General features: G+C 44.9%; 2 protein-coding genes and 1 long non-coding RNA gene across 4 annotated transcripts in view; 2 read left to right on the plus strand and 1 right to left on the minus strand.

The window, feature by feature from the left end:
* LOC144322281 (uncharacterized) overlaps nucleotides 1–10,790 on the minus strand; it is a 28,520-nt gene extending 17,730 nt beyond the window's left edge. The window contains exons 1-3 of one of the 2 annotated variants that reach the window (XR_013387873.1): nucleotides 10,446–10,790; nucleotides 2,439–2,528; nucleotides 1,307–1,414 (exon numbers count right to left, since the gene is read on the minus strand). This is a non-coding gene — a long non-coding RNA (uncharacterized LOC144322281). Of the gene's footprint in view, nucleotides 1–1,306; nucleotides 1,415–2,438; nucleotides 2,529–7,933; nucleotides 8,343–10,445 lie in introns of those variants that run through there. The other variant, XR_013387872.1, reaches the window with a different exon arrangement.
* A 1,980-nt stretch (nucleotides 10,791–12,770) lies between these two features.
* On the plus strand, nucleotides 12,771–13,334 carry LOC144321720 (interferon alpha-1/2-like). Its single transcript, XM_077910998.1, has one exon. The coding sequence runs from the start codon at nucleotides 12,771–12,773 to the stop codon at nucleotides 13,332–13,334; it is 564 nt and encodes a 187-aa protein (XP_077767124.1).
* Nucleotides 13,335–16,402: 3,068 nt separating this feature from the next.
* LOC144321528 (interferon alpha-1/2-like) lies at nucleotides 16,403–16,978 on the plus strand. The gene has a single exon (XM_077910917.1). It carries the CDS (start codon nucleotides 16,403–16,405, stop codon nucleotides 16,976–16,978), a length of 576 nt encoding a protein of 191 aa, XP_077767043.1.
* Nucleotides 16,979–18,376: the final 1,398 nt, after the last annotated feature.

The raw sequence follows: 18,376 nt of genomic DNA on the forward strand, positions 1-18,376 counted from the left end.
CTTTATATTCCAGGAAAGGAAGGAGTGTGAGAGTAACCAGAACAGGCACAATCTTCAGCCCCATCTATGCTGTTAGTGGTAAGAAGATAATTCAGTGCTAAATTTTTTTTTGGGGGGGGTGAGGAGGATAGCAGATGACCCCTTTTATTTTATACATACAAATAATGTTTTAAACTGTTTTTAAAATATCTGAAAGGGGGCAGCCTGAGTGGCTCAGCAGTTTAGCGTGATCCTGGAGACCTGGGATTGAATCCCATGTCAGACTCCCTGCATGGAGCCTGCTTCTCCCTCCGCCTGTGTTTCTGCCTCTGTGTGTGTGTGTGTGTGTGTGTGTGTGTGCCTCATGAATAAATAAGTAAAATCTTTAAAAAAAATTTTTTTTAAATATCTGAAAGGTTTTAGAAGAAAAAAATCTCTTCTTCAACTAATGTGAAAAGAAAAAGTGAGGATGGGGGTAAACCCATAACAAAAAAGCCTTATCTATTACTTTCCCATTGCTATCATGTAAGTATTTTAAAAATTGAAACATCAGCAATGTGATCACATCTTATACCCGAATCCCTTGAAATAAAAAGAGAACTACTTGAAACATTGATTTTGAAGACCTCCTGGGAGATTAAAAGCAGCTTTGAAAGGCTCTGCTTATAAGAGCAGAAACACATAGCCTTCAAGGTGAGTACAACAAAATCACTGCAGAATAAGAAAAATCACAGGGAGATCTGTGACAGGCTATGGCCACAGCAGTATCTCCCATTCCACAGTGTCTTGAGGACTTTGCCATTTCTCAAAAAGGTGAATCTAATTTAACTCCCCTTAAATATGGGAAGACTTGGAAATTGCTTATAAAAAATTTGTTAGAAATCATGTGTGACTTCCAAGATCATGTTAGAGTTTATCACTTTTAACACTACTCTAATACTCGAGGTCAGATAACTCTTTGTCGTGGGGCCCTATCCTCTGCACTATGGGATGTTTAGCAGCATCCTTGGCTTATATCCACTAGATGCCAATAGCATCCCTCTTCAGTTGTGACACCCAAAAATGTCTCCAGACATTGCCCAAAGTCTCCAGGGGGACAAAATCATTCTCACTGAGAACCACTGGGTTAGATCATAAAAAGTGATACAGCTTTGTCACTGGGCCACTCACTTTTGAGCCCTCAGTCCTCACATAAATAGTGCAAGTGTCCTGGGTTCACCAGTCTGTCAGAAAAAGCAGGCCTCAAGGAGAAGTTATGGTGAGATGCTCCTGTTCCCAGTGCCAGCTGAGATGTATAAGCATCAGATATATAAGTGAGAGTGCCTACCAACTGTCAGGTCACCCCCAGCCATCCAGTGGGGTGTGTTCCAAGCTGAGGCCCCAGATGTTGTGAGGCAGAGATCAGCCATTCCTTCAAATCTCTGATTCACAGAACCTGTGAAAATAAGACAATTGTTATTTAGGATAATACATTTTAGAGTAAATTGTTTCAAAGTTGTAATAATGGGGATATTTTGTATTGGGAGTGTAGTGATGAAAATAATAAGTAAATAACAAACCCTATTTATCAGATCATACTGAGTAGGAGACTGTAAAATCTTTTAATACTTAAAGGAGATCTAAGGTCACACCTTATAGATTTTCAAACAAACACAAGGCCTCTAAGAATCATAAGGTAGTGCCTCATGGATTTTTGTCATTAAATAAGAGGACTCTATGAGACCAAACTGTTGTCTCACAGAAGCCTTGAGAGTAGCCCAAAGTGAAAAAGGGTGTATTTGAAGAGACTGGTGGGTGTGCCTCCTATCCAATGACAATCATTATAAATTGATATACAGCTAACCAACTAAATGTGTAGAGTAATATATCAATTTAGGTTGAAAATAAGAGATAACACAAAATAAAGAGGCTTTGGAGCCTCAAAATTTTCCAGAAAGGAAAAAGGTTGAGAAGCCTACGCAGTAGAAATAGGGCACTTGGGTGGCTCAATCGGGTAAGTGTTTGCCTTTGGATCAGGTCATGATCTCAGGGTCCTGGGATTGAGTCCCACATTGGGCTCCCTGCTCAGCAGGAAGTCAGTTTTTCCCTCTCCCTCTGCCCCTCCCCCTATTTCTCTCTCTTTCTTTCTCTCTCTCTCTCTCAAATAAATGAATAAAATATATTTTTTTTTAAGTAGCCTATGCCAGGAGCCACTTCTTGTGGAAAAGGAAGGATAACTTAAAGGGAGAACTAAGAAGTGCAGAGAGGAGAAAAATCAGCCCTGGAGAGTAACTCTCAGAGAGTTAGCCTGAGCTCCTATCTGAAAACCCACACCACCTGCCCAAATGGGCATCAGGTTTACAATAGACCAGCGAGAGCTGTGTGCTTTCCGCTTTCCCCCAGTTTGAATGGGGGTGCCGGTAATGTTACCTTATTTCTGTCTTAGACGTTGTATGTTAGACAGTAAAGGGACAAATCACCTCTCTGTTTGGATTGTAGATCTTCACACTGAGGAGAATGACACTCGTGAAGCTGTGCTGCCGCAGTTGTCCTACTCATGATTATTTCAGCTGTGAATGATAGAGGCACGATGAAAGAGAACGAACAAAAAATAAACATTATTGACCTAAGTAATTGGGGGTGGAGAAGCTGCCTTAGCGCTCACATAAGCCTACCAGCTCAGTCTCCCACCCCTGCGTTCCCCAGGTAATCTTACTACTGGCCAACTTTCTTTTTACTGGGTGCCTCCCAGGACTAAAGGAGGGTAAGGAGCCTAGGCAGGGAAGAGGTAGAGGTAGAGCTTTTGACACATGAAGGAACTGTGAGAGCACTGAGTGCAGGGTCAGTCTTTGCTGAGAGAGGCATGGCCCTGTGGGGAGAAAATTACTCCCAAGACCAAACCACCCAGCCCAGGACCTATCAGAGCAGAATACGGAAAGGACTTGCCATTCACAACAGAAACCAGATTCAGAAGGATGCACTTGTGAGCTGGAGGGAGGCAGACAAAGGGGCTCTGGAGAGGATCTGGAGGCAGAGGGCTATCTTGGGCCTGTGGGACCCTGAGGTCCATTGGCTGTCAGGGGAGGGGACTGAGTCCTTAAGGGGTCCTCAAAATTTTATGCTAGGCATCACACTCCATCCTTTCTGCAGATATGGTCTCAACCTCCCAAATAGTTCCAAACATTGCCTCTCTCTATGAATATGACTTTCACATGAGTCTTTACCCAGTCATATCGCCAAACGTTAGACCCATATTTCTACCTACTACCCTAGAACATCTCTAAAAATATAGTCTCTTATTATTGTTACATAATCCGCTAAAAATTACTCACTACATTTTAAATCAGACCCAGACAAAAAAGTATTTTAGTGAATATTTACAAAATTAAGGCCATTTAGAAGTAGATGAGACTCAATTTTGGAAGGCTGGGGCCAAGTCTCCTTTTCAAATTCCTTGGCTTTCTTATGAGCCTATTCACACAGAAAAAGCACTTAGTGATTTCTACTTCTGAATTTCCTGTCTGGCCGTGTCCTGGGCATGGCAGCTATATATTTTTTTTCTCAGATAAGACTGATACTTTGCAATTAGTTCTCCATAGGCAGGCAGGAGTCATCATTGCCCAGAGGGGGTCTTTCCTTCCCCATCTCCTGCACCAAACTGGTAACCAGATCTTTCACCTTCTGATCAAGTCCAGTGAGGACTTTCAGCCATTCATGCTGAAGATGCTGCAGATCTGTTGGATCATCTCATGAAGAGAGAGGTGGCCTGAGCTGTTTGGAACTGGCTGCCATCCAACTGCTTCTAAGAAGAAGTAAAAATATTCTTGGTCCTTCAGGCAGGAGAAAAAGGAAGATCCTCCCCCATTCACAGGTCTGTGAATGTCTCCTGCTTAGGCAGGCCACAGTTCTAGGCCAGGTGACAGCTAAGGGTACAGAACTAGAGAGCATCAGACTTGGTGTCATCGGTGAGGAGGTTGGCAGGCCCCAGGTGAGTGGGGGGGATGCAAATGTCTGGCTATGGGGGACTTTGCCTAGCTGCTCTGAGTACCTTCTTGCAAATGAGATTCTTACATAGGGTAAGACTGATACTTCCATACTTATCCCAATTTTGTTTTCACTTTTTGTCAAGTTCTCTTCTATTTTTGGGCCTCAGACAACATCATGACTTTAACACTTCTTTTTACTATGACACTGGAAATTAAACACACTCAAGGAAGATGACGGAAGTCTCAGACCAATGAGATGTATTCATCTAAGTGAGACCCAAGGTGGAAGTAAAAACCCGAGTCTTAGGCTTTATCTCTTTTTCATTTTTTTAAAACATTTTATTTATTTATTCATTCATGAGAGACACAGAGAGAGAGAGAGAGAGAGAGAGGCAGAAACAGGCAGGGGGAGAAGCAGGCTCTCCATAGGGACCCCAATGCGGGAATCAATCCCAGGACCCTGGGGATCACACCTTGAGCCCAAGGCAGATGCTCAACCACTGAGCATCTTTTTCATTTCTAATAAGAGTTCTCAGTGGTTTGATCCTGGGTACCATTTTTACACTTCAAATGCACTGAAATACAACTTGCCTCAACTCTTAGCATTTCCTTTTTAAAGGGATAAACATTAAATTTGACATTTTCCACATTTCTTTCTGGGAGCCATGGCTCCTATATTCTGACACACACTAGAGATGATAATGGCAGAAAACCCAACACCAAGGGTTAAATCATAGAATTCTCTTTATACTGTTCCCCAAAACATGCTGACTGCACACATGTGAAAGACAATGTGCTTGGAAATGTGGATTCAAGGAAGGTAAGACAGGGATGATGACTACCTTCCAGGGAGTGGGAAAGCACGTAGTAGAGACATGGTTAGGATCAAGGGAGCACCAGCATCGTCAATGTAGCAAAGGGCAAGTGCTTAGAGATGATGAAGAGGAGGACATGGAGGGCAACAGGAAGCTCCACTTTCTAAAGAAATCTGTGGCTCCTGAACATTAATGACACCAGACTTTCATTTCTTCCTCAAAAAAATTGAGACAGCTTTAGTAATGGACATGCAGAAAATTGTAAAGATTAAATGGAATAAAGTTTGCAAATTACAGACTCCTAATGCAGAATCACAGTAAATGAGAGTAAACCTGACCTTAGTAAATGATAGCTGCCTGAAAGATTAATACGAGAAATAATACTCGGTAGAGTCCACATTCAGCCAAGCCAAGACAGGCTTTCAGTGCAGCTCCCTTAACACTCTTAGAGATGTGTATGGCCAGCTTCCTGCCCCCAAATAAACTCCAGAAGGGGACATTGTTCCAGGACTGTGAAGGAGCAGAGCCCAATATTCCCTCGGATATCAGTCCCTGGAACACACAGGAGACAGATCTCACAGCACACTTGAAGCTCTTTGTAGAGAACCAGCACCTTGAAAGTTATCTGACAGAAATGGCTGCTCTGTGACTAGTATAAAAGGAGTAAGAGTCCCTTCTCTCATGCTCAGGTACATTCAGACCTCTTCTGGGGATATTTTTTAAGATACCGTGTAGGAAAAAAAAATAGGAAAAAATTTAAAAATTAAAAAAAAAAACAGGAAAAGAGTTTTTAAAAAATGAAGGACAGGGTGATGAGATATGGAATATTCCTAGATTTTCAACCATTGATTATCACAACACTAATTCAAAAGCTATTTCCTGTGTTAGTGATAAGGTATAGTGAGTGAGTATACCCCTCTAGCACCCAATTTACAAAGGCACCAAATCTAAGTAATCAAGATAAACAACTTAATGCAATATTTTAAACTCTAAATTAATTCAAAACCTCCAGGATGTACAAAATATCAAAATGTTAAAGAAAATTGACCTGTACTTGGAAGTTCCTGAGAGTCTTCAAAGGAAGAAGCAGAGTATATATGGAATTTCAACAAATCCCATTCATTCTATGAATATCTTACTAAAGAAAATGGAAAGATCCAATGTGCTGAATGTTCTCAACTGCTTGTAAACAACACTAACTTTTCTCCTTAACAATGTAGTCAAGTTGGAATCCGGGGAAAGATGTTTCACTAACCAGAAGGTAAAAAAAAGCTACTTAACTGAACTGAAAAGAAATAATCTTGACTATATTATTGAGTTTGTTTCATCAAAGGTAGAAAAGTGAAGTTATATTCAATTATTATTTTGCTGTGAATAAAATGTAATTTCTACTCCACCGAAAAAGTTGACTACAAAATTATGTATGAGTTTGAGTATTTTCCATATGAGAAGTTTTGCTGTTTCGTGTGTAAAGTTTGGATTTGACATGTGCTGTGAAATCTGTGGTGTGGGCGCAGGTGACTGGGATGTGCAATGAGTGTCCAGGGTCCTAATCTGCAGGTGGCCCTCGTGTGGCCCTGCTGCCACCACAGACACCCCCGTCCCACCTGCAGATATGCCTAGAAGTGAGGAGGGTACATGTTGGGTGCTCCCCATCCTTCCAGCGACCATGGGGACTAGGCTGGCTGGTGACCAGTTCTGCCCACTGCATCCTCACTGCAGTCCAGGCGAGTCCCGACGTCCCTTCATTCCATAGCCACATGGTCCCATTTCCCTAGCGTTTCATCGTCCTGTACTCCATCATCCCATCATCCCATGTTCCCTTCATCCTCTCACTAGATCACCATGTGGTCCTGTCGTCCCATCAACCTGTGGTCCCGTCTCCCCATCGCTTCATCGTCCCATCTTCTTGATGTACCATTGCTCCATTGTCCCACAGTCCAGTCGTTCTGACATCCCGCAGCTCCACCTTCCCGTCGCATCATTGTCCCATCATCCCATCGTCCTGTCATACCATCCACACTGTCCTGTGTCACTCCATCATCCCTTCGCCCCATCATCACATCGCCTAATGCCCCATCGTCCTATCGTCCTATCATCCTGTCCCACCATTGCCCCGTAGTCCCATCATACTATCAGCCACACAAGGCCCCATTGTCCAATCGGCCCCTTGCTGTCCCATCATCTCAGCGTCCACTCAACCCATTTACCTGTCGACCAGTAGCCCTGTCAAGTGTCCCCGTCACACTGTCGCCCCTTCTTCCCATTGTCCCGTAGCCACATGTGCCATCGCCCCAGTGTCACATCGTCCTGTCACCCGACCTCCAAAAGCCCCATCGCTCCATCACTCCATCACCTCGTTTCTCATTGCCGCATCTTCCCATCACTGCATCGTCCAGTCATCTGTCCCTTCATCTCCAGCTTGTCCCATCACCCCATCGCCTGATCGCCCCATCGCTGCACCATGCCCTCACTTGTCATCCTGTGGCCCCCAGGGCCTAACCTTTTCATCATACTGCCATCTTGTCTTCTGAAAGCCCCGTCGTCCTAACGTCCCCCCGCACCCCCGCCCCATCCTCCGCCCCCCCCCCCCGCCCTCCCGAGCCGGTCGCGGCCCCGCCGGCGGGCGCACACCCGACCCCGAAGCTGCAAACCCGCCCGCGCGCGCCGCGGCTCAAATCCCTTCGGCTCAAATCCCTTCGGGCAACCGCGTCTTGCGGCCCGTCCTCTGGCTGCACTTTCTCGGCCCAAGGGGCGCCGGGACCCAGGCCGAGCCGCAAGCGCAGGCTGCAGGACGCCCTCGGGCCACGGGGGCCCCCCCAAGCGCCGCCGGGCCGCCCGCTCGGCGGGGAGGGGGCGGGAGGACGGGTTTGCGGGGACCCGGGCCGCGGCCCCGAGCCGCCCCCCCAGGCCGCCCCGCGCAGCCCGGGCCCCACACAGCGGCCGCCGGGACCAGCACCGCCGCCGCGGGGCCCCATCCCTGGGCGGCAGGAGGAGGCTGCCGCCGCCGCCGCCGCCGCCCCGGGGCTCCCCCGCGGGACCCCTGCCTGGGAGCCCGAGCCCCGCCCGAGGCGCGCACACCCTCACGCGCGCCTCCGGGGCGCACCTGCTTCAGAGCTCCTCGGGGACTAGAGCACACCCCGAATCCAGAGGCCCCGAAGCGCCCGTTCGCACCTGCAGCTGCTGCAGCACATCCTCAGCCTCTTGGGCGCAGAGCGCAGCCAGGCTGGGGGGAGCAAGGCCGCCCTCCAGCACCTCCTCTCCAGCCTTGATCGCGGCCGGGAGCCCCTGGAGCCCAGGAAAGAAGGGTCGGGCCTGCCTGTGTCCGGGACTGGTTGTCGGGAAGGGTTTCCAGAGCATCCATCTCTATCAGGAGGGCAACAAACGCAGCCGCTGTGCCTGAGCATTAGATAAGAAATATCTGAACCAAAATCACAGACTTTTAAAAGAATGTATTGTTCAGGGACGCCTAGGTGGCTCAGTGGTTGAGCGTCTGCCTTCGGCTCAGGGCTGATCCTGGGGTCCAGAGATTGGGTCCCGCATGGGGCTCCCTGCATGGAGCCTGCTTCTCTCTCTGCCTGTGTCTCTGCCTCTCTCTGTGTGTCTCTTATGAATAAATAAGATCTTAAAAAAAAAAAAAAAAAAGAATGTATTGTTCAGAATGATTTTACAAAAACATGTTTAGAGAGAACATGATCTGCTTTCTTAAAAGGTTTTATGATGTAATTTTTTAAGGCCTAAGTTTGAGGGCGTTTTTGTCATTTCCAGAATATAAAGTCCAATTTTTTATGGAAAAGTACTTGAGGATAGTGATTTTGTTAAAGACGTGTCAGTTCTCCATCTGTCTATGTCTCTGACTCTGTGTGTTTCTCATGAATAAATTAAAATATAAAATATTTTTAAAAAGGGGAGGGGGACAGCTGGGTGGCTCAGTGGTTAAGTATCTGCCTTTGGCTCAGGTTGTGATCCTGGGGTCCTGGGATTGAGTCCCGCATCGGGCTCCCCAAAGGGAGCCTGCTTCTTTCTCTGCCAAAGTGTCTGCTTCTCTCTCTGTGTCTCTCATGAATAAATAAAAAAAAATCTTTATAAAAAGAAAGACATGTGTTTATTAAGTTAATGCCAGCTGCTGTAACTGATCTACACCAAACTAGGAGAGTGTGATGGGGAATTTCTGCTTAGATGACTCTTCAAGTTGGCTCTTCCTCAAACAGTGATTCAGGGACGCCAGGATCTTCTCTTCCATGACATTGCGTATATGACACTGGACTCCAAATGTGTCTGTGATGCTTGAGTCTATCCCAATCAGTTGCAAAGGGAAAAAGGTGGTAATTTCTGGGCCCAAGACTATACTATGCAGGAGAATAACATTTCCATTGACATTTGTGTGGTTTGAATTTATTCTCATGGACTGCCTCAGTGTAAAGACAGATCCACTGGGAAATAGACTCTGCTCGGGTGGCTAATGCAAGAGGAGAGAAGTTCAATGAAAAAAGAGCAGTCTTTATTGTTACATTATTTATACTAATGCTTTTTGAAAGGGAAAAATAGCCAATATGTTGACAACACACACTTCATTGAAAAGTCCAAAACAACAGACCCACAGCCTGATTACACAATTAAATCAGGGGGTGAGTCAATGGATGTCATTTTTTAGAGTTCATAGCATCACTGATCATTTGAAAGAAGCATTCAGGTTGATTCCCAAAGGCATAGACTGATATGGGAAACTGGCCACAAGGGTGGAGATGAGGTCTTGGAATACTTTGTAAAATTCAAAGTTATTTGCTCATGAAGTGAAGGAGGTGAGCACAGTGTGAGGTGTTTCCTTGGAGGTACTTGAAGCTCACTAAAATACAGGAGGAGAATGAGTCTTCTGATGGCCAAGCTTGTGATTCTCATCCTGATACTCTAAATACTGGAAATACAAACTTGAAGGAAATTTTCTCACACAGAAATTTTTTTTCTTTTGTATTTAAATGCCCCACAGGCTATTCCATTATAAATTCCCCTGTAGAACCATGAGGAATTTATAAAAGACCTTCAGATCTGTTGTCCTCTCAAATCACATAAATCACATCTCTGTAGTATCTGTTGGTATTACTCTTTCTCTAATAATGATTATGCTTGTTTTCCTCATGAATATTGATTGTGCATTGGAAATGATGTGGACCATACTGGATGCCTAGAAAAATAAGTTGGGTAAGCTGAATACCTTCCCCTTAGGTATTTTACAGATCCCCAGAGGGAGATATTCTAAGGAGAAAATAGGGCAGGTCAGGGCTCTGTCCCTTTGGGCTGCTTTTTAAAAAATAGCATATCCTGGATAACTTGTAAAGAGCAGAAATTCATTGGTCACAGTTCTAGGGCTTGGAAATCCAATATGACGATGTCTCTTATAAGGGCCCCAATCTCACCATAAGGGTTACATCCTTGTACTCTCATCACCTCCAAAGGCCCCATCACTTAATACCATCACTTCGGGGTTAGGACTTCAATAGATAATATCCAACCATTCAGAACATAGTAGGTCATTAAAGGCTCCATGTCTGCCTTCTAGAAGAGTGGATACAGCCAAGCTTAGTAACAAGGAAGAGTGAGTAGGTAGGTTAGCAAGCAAGAGCAAGCAGGGCCAAGGACTGAGAATACACACCTTCATGTTTTGGCCTGAGGTAACACTGCTTATTACCTGCCACACTGTAGATATCGGAGTGCAATGGAGCCTTCTCTCCCCCAGAGATGGATGGAGATAAGAGCAGGCGATGGGGGTTCATCGTTGTCTCTGAGTTGTCTCCAGAGCATCTCAGGAAGACAGTCGTTGGGTGTCACTTGAGTAAAGACTCACCACGACTTGTGGATCAATAGCCCGGTTGCCCTGAGCTGTGTGAATCAAGGAGAGTCTGAGTTTAGATGTGTGGCTCTGTGTAGGACACCAGGCGAGGTATTTTCCTGTGGTGGCCAGGCTGTGGGCAAGGTTGAGATGAGGCCATCCTGGGGGGTTTCCTCTAGTGCTGGGCAAAGGCTGACAACTGTGCTCTTGCAGCCTGAACCCCAACGCCCTGAGCACCTGAAAGCAACCAGAGTCCCAGTGGTTTCAGCAATAATCCCAGTAGGTGTGGTCGATGCCAGTAAGAGTAGAGTGGATATTTTGGCCAGTGTCTTGCACAGGCCTAACAAATATGGCTGTGATGAAGCAAACTAGTTTGGTGATTTGTGAACACCTTCTGGTAGGAGCAGGAAATCAGAGAGCCCATGTAGTGTACATGATGTATTGAGCCAGGATGCTGGGCGTCGTGCCGAGGATGTTAGAGTGAATAACACAGAATCCATGACTAAGAGCTAGAGTATCAAAGATGGCTACCTACTTTCCATGTGAAGAGTAAGAATGTAGAGGACTTAGCCAAGGTAACTTTCTATGCAAAATGACAAGAGTTCAGGATAGGAACTGAGAGGAAGTTCTTCACATGATAATAATCGATATTTACACAGTTTTGAATTTAGGACAAACATCTATCTTTTTTTTTCTGAAGATAACTATTCTGGTTTCCAATCTCTAAAAGTCCTTTGGGAAATTTGAAATTATATGCAAAAATATAAAGGGAGAGTCAGAGGCACCTGGGTGGCTCAGTTGGTTGAGTGTCCCACTTTTGCTTTCAGCTCAGGTCATCATCTTAGGGTGATGGTATCAAGCTTCGGGCTCAGTGGAGAGTCAGCTTGTGATTCTGTCCATATCCTTCTGCCCCTCTTCCTGCTCTCTCATTGTCTCTCTCAAATAAATAAATAAGTAATTTTTTAAAAAAGAAAGATTCAAATTGAATATGTTCTCCTACTTTCCTATTTTCACTACCAATGGTGCAAAAATTAGTTATTGGAGAGTGAACACATCTTACATATTACAATAGTTTCTTGCTCTTCAAATCAGCCCTGTTGATTCAACAAAATTTAATTCCTTAATATTTATTTTCTCATTATCTTATATCTTACTGGTTTTTCTTGAGTATCTTATGGGAAGTATTGACATTGGAGTATACAAATCTAGAGCCTTAAAATTTACATCATATACAAGGCTCACCAGAGGACTCTCCCCCATCATTTGCTGGATTTCAAAGCTATATTCTGAGAAATGATCTTCAAATATGCAGTAGGCACCATTGGTCTATTTTGGTTGCCCGAGTATAGACCGGACTTCAGAATTAAATGCAGGTATTTTATATTTGATCATTTAATTATACTAAACTTATTCAACACATGAATAATTATGAAAAGAAAAGAAATAAATGCTGAAAAGAAATAAATGCCAAGAATATGTGGATGAATATCTATCAAGAAGTGAAATTAAAAATTACTTTCTGATACAAAGCAAAATAAAAAGTGAAGACTTAAAAAAATACATGTCAGAAAAATACTCTAAATTCTCACTTATTTTGAGTACAAATAGTGTTTTTAAGTATATTATACCAGATATATTATTATTGTATATTTATATAACTTTGAATAAGTATAATTTTAATACATTCTTATTTACATAAGTATATTAAAATTTGATCTGAAAACTAGACTTAAAAGTGAAATAAAATGTTAAAAACGTTGAAATGTACATTTAGCTTAAAATTTTTGTCAGTGTTAATCTGGGATTGGAAAAAGAGTACAGTTTGGCACTATCTCATTATATAAAGTACAGACAGAGAAAGGACTCAAATAGATATAGAGGATACTTCTGTCATTAAATTTTTACGAGGGATTTGAAAGCAAAAAATACCTAAAATCACTCTGGGGTCAGGGGAAGGGAATGCAATAATGAAATAAAATAGTTCAGGAACACTCCTCTAAAGCCATTTGGAAAATGCAAAATTAAAAACAAAAACAAATTAGGAAGGAAGAGGAACTTTCAGAAAAAGGAAAGTAATGTGTTACATTTAAGAGTTGGCCCAAGTGAAGATGCTCAGAGAAGCTGAAGCCGCGGTTCCCACACTTGCCCAGCGCAGCCAGGCCCACAGCCCCTGCAGGATCCCCGATGGCCCTGCCCTGCTCCTTCTCGGTGGCCCTGGTGCTGCTCAGCTGCCACTCCCTGTGCTGTCTGGCTTGCCACCTGCCCGACACCCACGGCCTGCGCAACTGGAGGGTCCTGACGCTCCTGGGACAGATGAGGAGACTCTCCGCCGGCTCTTGTGACCACTACACCAATGACTTTGCCTTCCCCAAGGAGCTGTTTGATGGCCAGCGGCTCCAGGAGGCGCAGGCCCTCTCTGTGGTCCACGTGATGACCCAGAAGGTCTTCCACCTCTTCTGCCCAGACACGTCCTCTGCTCCTTGGAACATGACTCTCCTGGAGGAACTGTGCTCGGGGCTCTCTGAGCAGCTGGATGACCTGGAGGCCTGTCCCCTGCAGGAGGCGGGGCTGGCCGAGACCCCCCTCATGCATGAGGACTCCACCCTGAGGACCTACTTCCAAAGGATCTCCCTCTACCTGCAAGACAGGAACCACAGCCCGTGTGCCTGGGAGATGGTCCGAGCAGAAATCGGGAGATCCTTCTTCTCCACGACAATCTTGCAAGAAAGAATCAGGAGGAGGAAATGAGACCCGCCCGGGTCCGCACGGAAATGACATTCCCTGACTGATCAGAGCACACTTGCACCTGTCCTGCCGCCTCAGAGAAGCTCACGCCTGCCGTCACGGTGACACGAAGGCAATCGGGTGTCCAACGTGTTCAGGACGGGGCAGCACCATCAAGTCAAGTCGACAAACACCGCTTACTTTCAGATAACCGTGCCCATCTCTCTACTTTACTATTTATTTATTTATTTATTTATTTATTTATTTATTTATTTATTTCTATTTATAGATTTACTGGGTTCTCTTTGTATACTAGTAGGCATTCCCTCACTCTGTGATTCAGCCGGAGTGGGAATGATTTCTATTTATTCACTTTTATATTCTTTTGTTCATTAAACCGTTCTCTGCAAGCATTCTTGCATTTGTGGTTTCTTTGGAGAGGTATGGAGACAGAATAGAATCTGACAAAACGGATCGTATGACTCTTTTCCTCAAAATTCTGTTACTCTCATGAAAAGTCTAAGCATAGTCTTCCTTGAGGCCAGTGCATATGTGCCTGCGAGGATGGAGGCGCACACAATGAATCCCAACTCCTACCTCGTATCCTTGAGTTCTGTCGAGAAAAAAAAACAAAAACAAAAAAAACCTCCAAACAACCAGCAGAGTGAAGTGATGGCAGTCATAGCAAAGGAAGCAGACATATGGGGATATAAAATGAACAGCACTGGATACCTTCCCTAAAAGACTGGTGTATGTCCCAGTGCAAATATCCGTAAAAAAAATGCATATTGCAGTCTGCCAGTTACAAGCCGTACAATTCCCTTCAAGCCTAGCAATGGAAGCGGTCCCATGAGAACAGAGTCCTGAAGGAGAAGTGGTCTCCAGATGGATTCCCTTGTGGATCCTGTGTGGCCATGTGACTTCTAAGGGCAAGCCACTCACTGAAGCCCAGAGTCTGTGAAGCTTCCATGCTTTTTGGAAACTCTCCTCCAAGAGGCCTTCTTGAATTCTTTTGCTTTTGATGACAGATCATTTTGGACAGGAGGGCACCTCCCCATTAAAACCATGGGACATTGGCTGTAGCAACAAGGAAAGAGAAAGTGGGAGGATTGTACTCTGTGGTCTGTCCAATAATGTAAACAGAAGACTGCCTCCGACAGCCAGCAATAGACTGAGATAGTGACCAGGTCTAGACACCTGGCTTGTGTCCTCTGCATCAGGCTGCCTCTGCTGGATGATTCATCTCCAGAGGAAAAAACAGGTTTTTCTCAGAAAGAACGGATTCACAGAATGTAATAAGGCAATTCCCTTAGCTTTTCTATGTCTCTCTCTCTCTCTCGGTGTTTTTTTGGAAAATACAGTATTCCAAAGAGCAGTGGGTAGGTAATGTGGTTGGCAAGGTCGGATAAGCAGCCAGATCTTGCTTTCAGCTGAGATCCTCAGCTCAGGGTGGTTGGATGGAACCCCATGTCAGGCTCCCCACTAGCAAAGATTCTGCAGAGGATTCCTTGTCCCTGGGGCACCTGAGTGGCTTGTTCCATGAGGCATCCGTCTTTGGCTGGATCGCCAATCCCAGGGTCCTTGGATGGAACCTGTCATCGGGCTCCTTCTCAGTTGGGTGTCTGCTACTCCCTCTCCTCCCCTGCTCATGCTGCTCTATATATTGCTTTCACTCTCTCTCTGTCTCTCACTGTCTCTCTCTCTCTCTCTTTCTCTAAAAATCAAGATATCTTTTACGAGTAGTTAGCTGCACAGAAAAATAAATACGAAGTAGAGAGATTTTTCCCACCTCCGTAGTCTATATCTGCATAGTGTCCCTGAAAATGAACCTTCAGCCACCAGAGAGAATCCCTGTGACAAGGCTTCCAAGATTCTGAGCTCTGTGAACTAGTCTTAGATAGTCCAGTGGTCTGTAGGCTCTCCAAAGCTCAGTCTGGGAGGGCCCCAGCCAAAGCTTCTTGCTTCCTGTTTGTTGTCTCTCCTTGGGCTTTCTTGAGTACCACACAAGAAGCATGGCCGTTGAATTAGTGGAAGAGCCCTGAAATGTGTGCCGAGGAGGGCGACACACCTAGGAATGACAGGCCCCTGTGAGCAGAGGACTTTCTCTCCATCCGTTCCTGGATCTCAAAGTCACTGGGAGAGGTGGCCTTGGCTGACTTGGGAGCTGCCTTTGGCGCTTTTGGATGTGGCTTCTGTATGACCCTGGAGGTGATGTGGGCTTTCAGCATTTCAGAACAAAGAGATTATACATGATCGTTGTTTTTTTTATATATATACATGGTTTGACTTTACGAAAGACAGTCAACCCATCATTAACTGTACACAGTGCGAAACAGAAAAAAAGGAAGTTTGAAAACACCTTGATGAGTACGGAGTTGCAGGTGAGGCAAGAGATCACTTTGTCAGCCCGAGGCAACATGAAATGGCCTTACTGGAGAAACACATGTCAAGGAAGTAATTCAACTCTTCGATTCCGATCAGCAGTTCGGCATCGTTCTAAATTGGGAGAGACCCTGCGTTCATTCTCTTGTCTTTGTAGACATGGTTCACCTGCATATGTGCTTTCCGTATCAGAAATCATGTACCTATCAGTACTCGATGGGTCATTCTTCAACGTTGGCCATCCCATTCCACGTCGTTAGCCTGACAATGGCCTTCATGTTTATCAGGGTTAGACATCCTTAACCCTGCTTCGCCTTCACATGAGAAGGGTGAACCGACACGGGGTTGTGTATGTACAAAGTTCAGATAGGAGCAGATAGGGACATACACTGTACTCTAGAGACAGTGCATCCGGGTCCGGAACTTTTCTGGATGATGCGTGAAAAACCAATCCAGAAGACTCTGGAGGCAAGGGCAATCATGACAAGCACGCCCATGTAGTTGGGAAACAGTGCTCTAGAGCCAGTCGAAAGTGCATCATAAAGGAAAGCAAAAAGAGAAGTAGGAAGTGAGGGAGACGTTCAGAAATGGAAAACGCGTCTGTTGCCTACTTAAGCCCCACACACGAGGGAAGATGCTCAGAGAAGCTGAAGCCGCGGTTCCCACACTTGCCCAGCGCAGCCAGGCCCACAGCCCCTGCAGGATCCCCGATGGCCCTGCCCTGCTCCTTCTCGGTGGCCCTGGTGCTGCTCAGCTGCCACTCCCTGTGCTGTCTGGCTTGCCACCTGCCCGACACCCACTGCCTGCGCAACTGGAGGGTCCTGACGCTCCTGGGACAGATGAGGAGACTCTCCGCCGGCCCTTGTGTCAATTACACCAATGACTTTGCCTTCCCCAAGGAGCTGTTTGATGGCCAGCAGCTCCAGGAGGCGCAGGCCCTCTCTGTGGTCCACGGGATGACCCAGAACGTCTTCCACCTCTTCTGCATGAACATGTCCTCTGCTCCTTGGAACATGACCCTCCTGGAGGAATTGTGCTCGGGGCTCTCTGAGCAGGTGGATGACCTGGATTCCTGTCTCCTGCAGGAGGCGAGGCTGGCCGAGGCCCCCCTCCTGCATGAGGACTCCACCCTGAGGACCTACTTTCAAAGGATCTCCCTCTACCTGCAAGACAAGAACCACAGCCCGTGTGCCTGGGAGATGGTCCAAGCAGAAATCGGGAGATCCTTCTTCTCCTCCGCATTCTTGCAAGAAAGAATAAGGTGGAAGAAATCAGACCAGGTTTAACATGGAAATGATTCCCTCTGACAAATAATATCACACTTACCCTGTTCTGCTGTTGAAAGACTCATTTCTGCTGTAACGGTGACTTGAACAGAATGAATATGTCAAGTGTTTTCAGAAATATTAAGGACATGTCAACTGTACCAATACTAGTCGACAGGTGACCATGGTCTTGTCTGTTTATATATTTAAATATTTATTTATGCAATTATTTATAAGATTTATATCTTCTCATATTATATATGCATCTTTACGTGGCAGCAATATAATAAAATATGTTCTATATTTAATAAGTTATCAATTTCCTTCTTTATTGAATTTTTAGTACAGGAAGTGTTTTGAAAGGCTATCACAAAGTCTAGTTTTACTACCTGATTGAAAACTGGCTGGTGGAGTGCTTTGACCCCTCATGTTACATTAACATCAGAAGTGTTGACTGACTTCTTCTACGATAAATTATCTATTTCCTTTAGAATATAGGATATGATAAATACAGTTCCTGGTGTCTATATCTTTGATTGCTGTAGGGATAGAAAACTAAAAACAATCCTCATAGTTAGTCTCACAGTGAAGAAGTGAAAGAAGTGAATTCTCTTACTGATTCTAAAACAGAGAATGTCAGGAAATACACATAAACCTGTGGACTCTCTTGGTAGACATGGAAGCACAAACGCCCAGTGTCAGGGGAGAGGTGAGCTTGCATTAGGCAAGAAACACTATGGCTGAGGTCTGTATCTAGCAGGGGAAAGCCCGAAACAGAGGTGGCCATGGGGGGAGACAGTGTAGTGTGAGAAGACATGAATGTAGTTCTGAGGATCTTCATCTATCAAAGGGAGGCCGGAGAAGAGCCACAAAGGAGACAGTGGAATCATGGCCACACAGTGTACTGACAAGAGAGAATGGTGCTGAATGTATTTAAGGAAATAAATGTGCTTAGAAGAACAAAGTGGATTCATGGAAGTTGTAGGTTGAATCTGCCCACTATATCAGAAAAGTTGAAGTCACTGCTGACCTTCCTGAGTGTAGATTTGGTGGGTGAATAAGCAGAAATTAGTGCCTCTGAAGTACAGAAGAATATAGTGTAGATCTGAGAGTAATGGTGTTAGTATTTCTGTGCTTACTTTGCCCTTTTATGCCATATGTCTTTTCTGAGTGAATTCATGGAACTGATGTTCTGGTAAATCACCTCAATGTGTTTCATATTGTATTTATTTAGAATCAAGACTTAACTACATACAATGGTTATCCTGTCTTGGTCATTTCTAACTTGTAAATATGCAAACTGTTCATCTTTAAGAATTCACGAGGCAGAAATAGATAACTCATCAATCCTTCATCACTTTATCTCGTACCACCCAAAATAATGTTCCTAAAAATACTGCCTTTATTTAGGTTACTTAA

This window comes from Canis aureus, chromosome 10 (assembly GCF_053574225.1).
Source record: "Canis aureus isolate CA01 chromosome 10, VMU_Caureus_v.1.0, whole genome shotgun sequence".
NCBI lineage: Eukaryota > Metazoa > Chordata > Mammalia > Carnivora > Canidae > Canis > Canis aureus.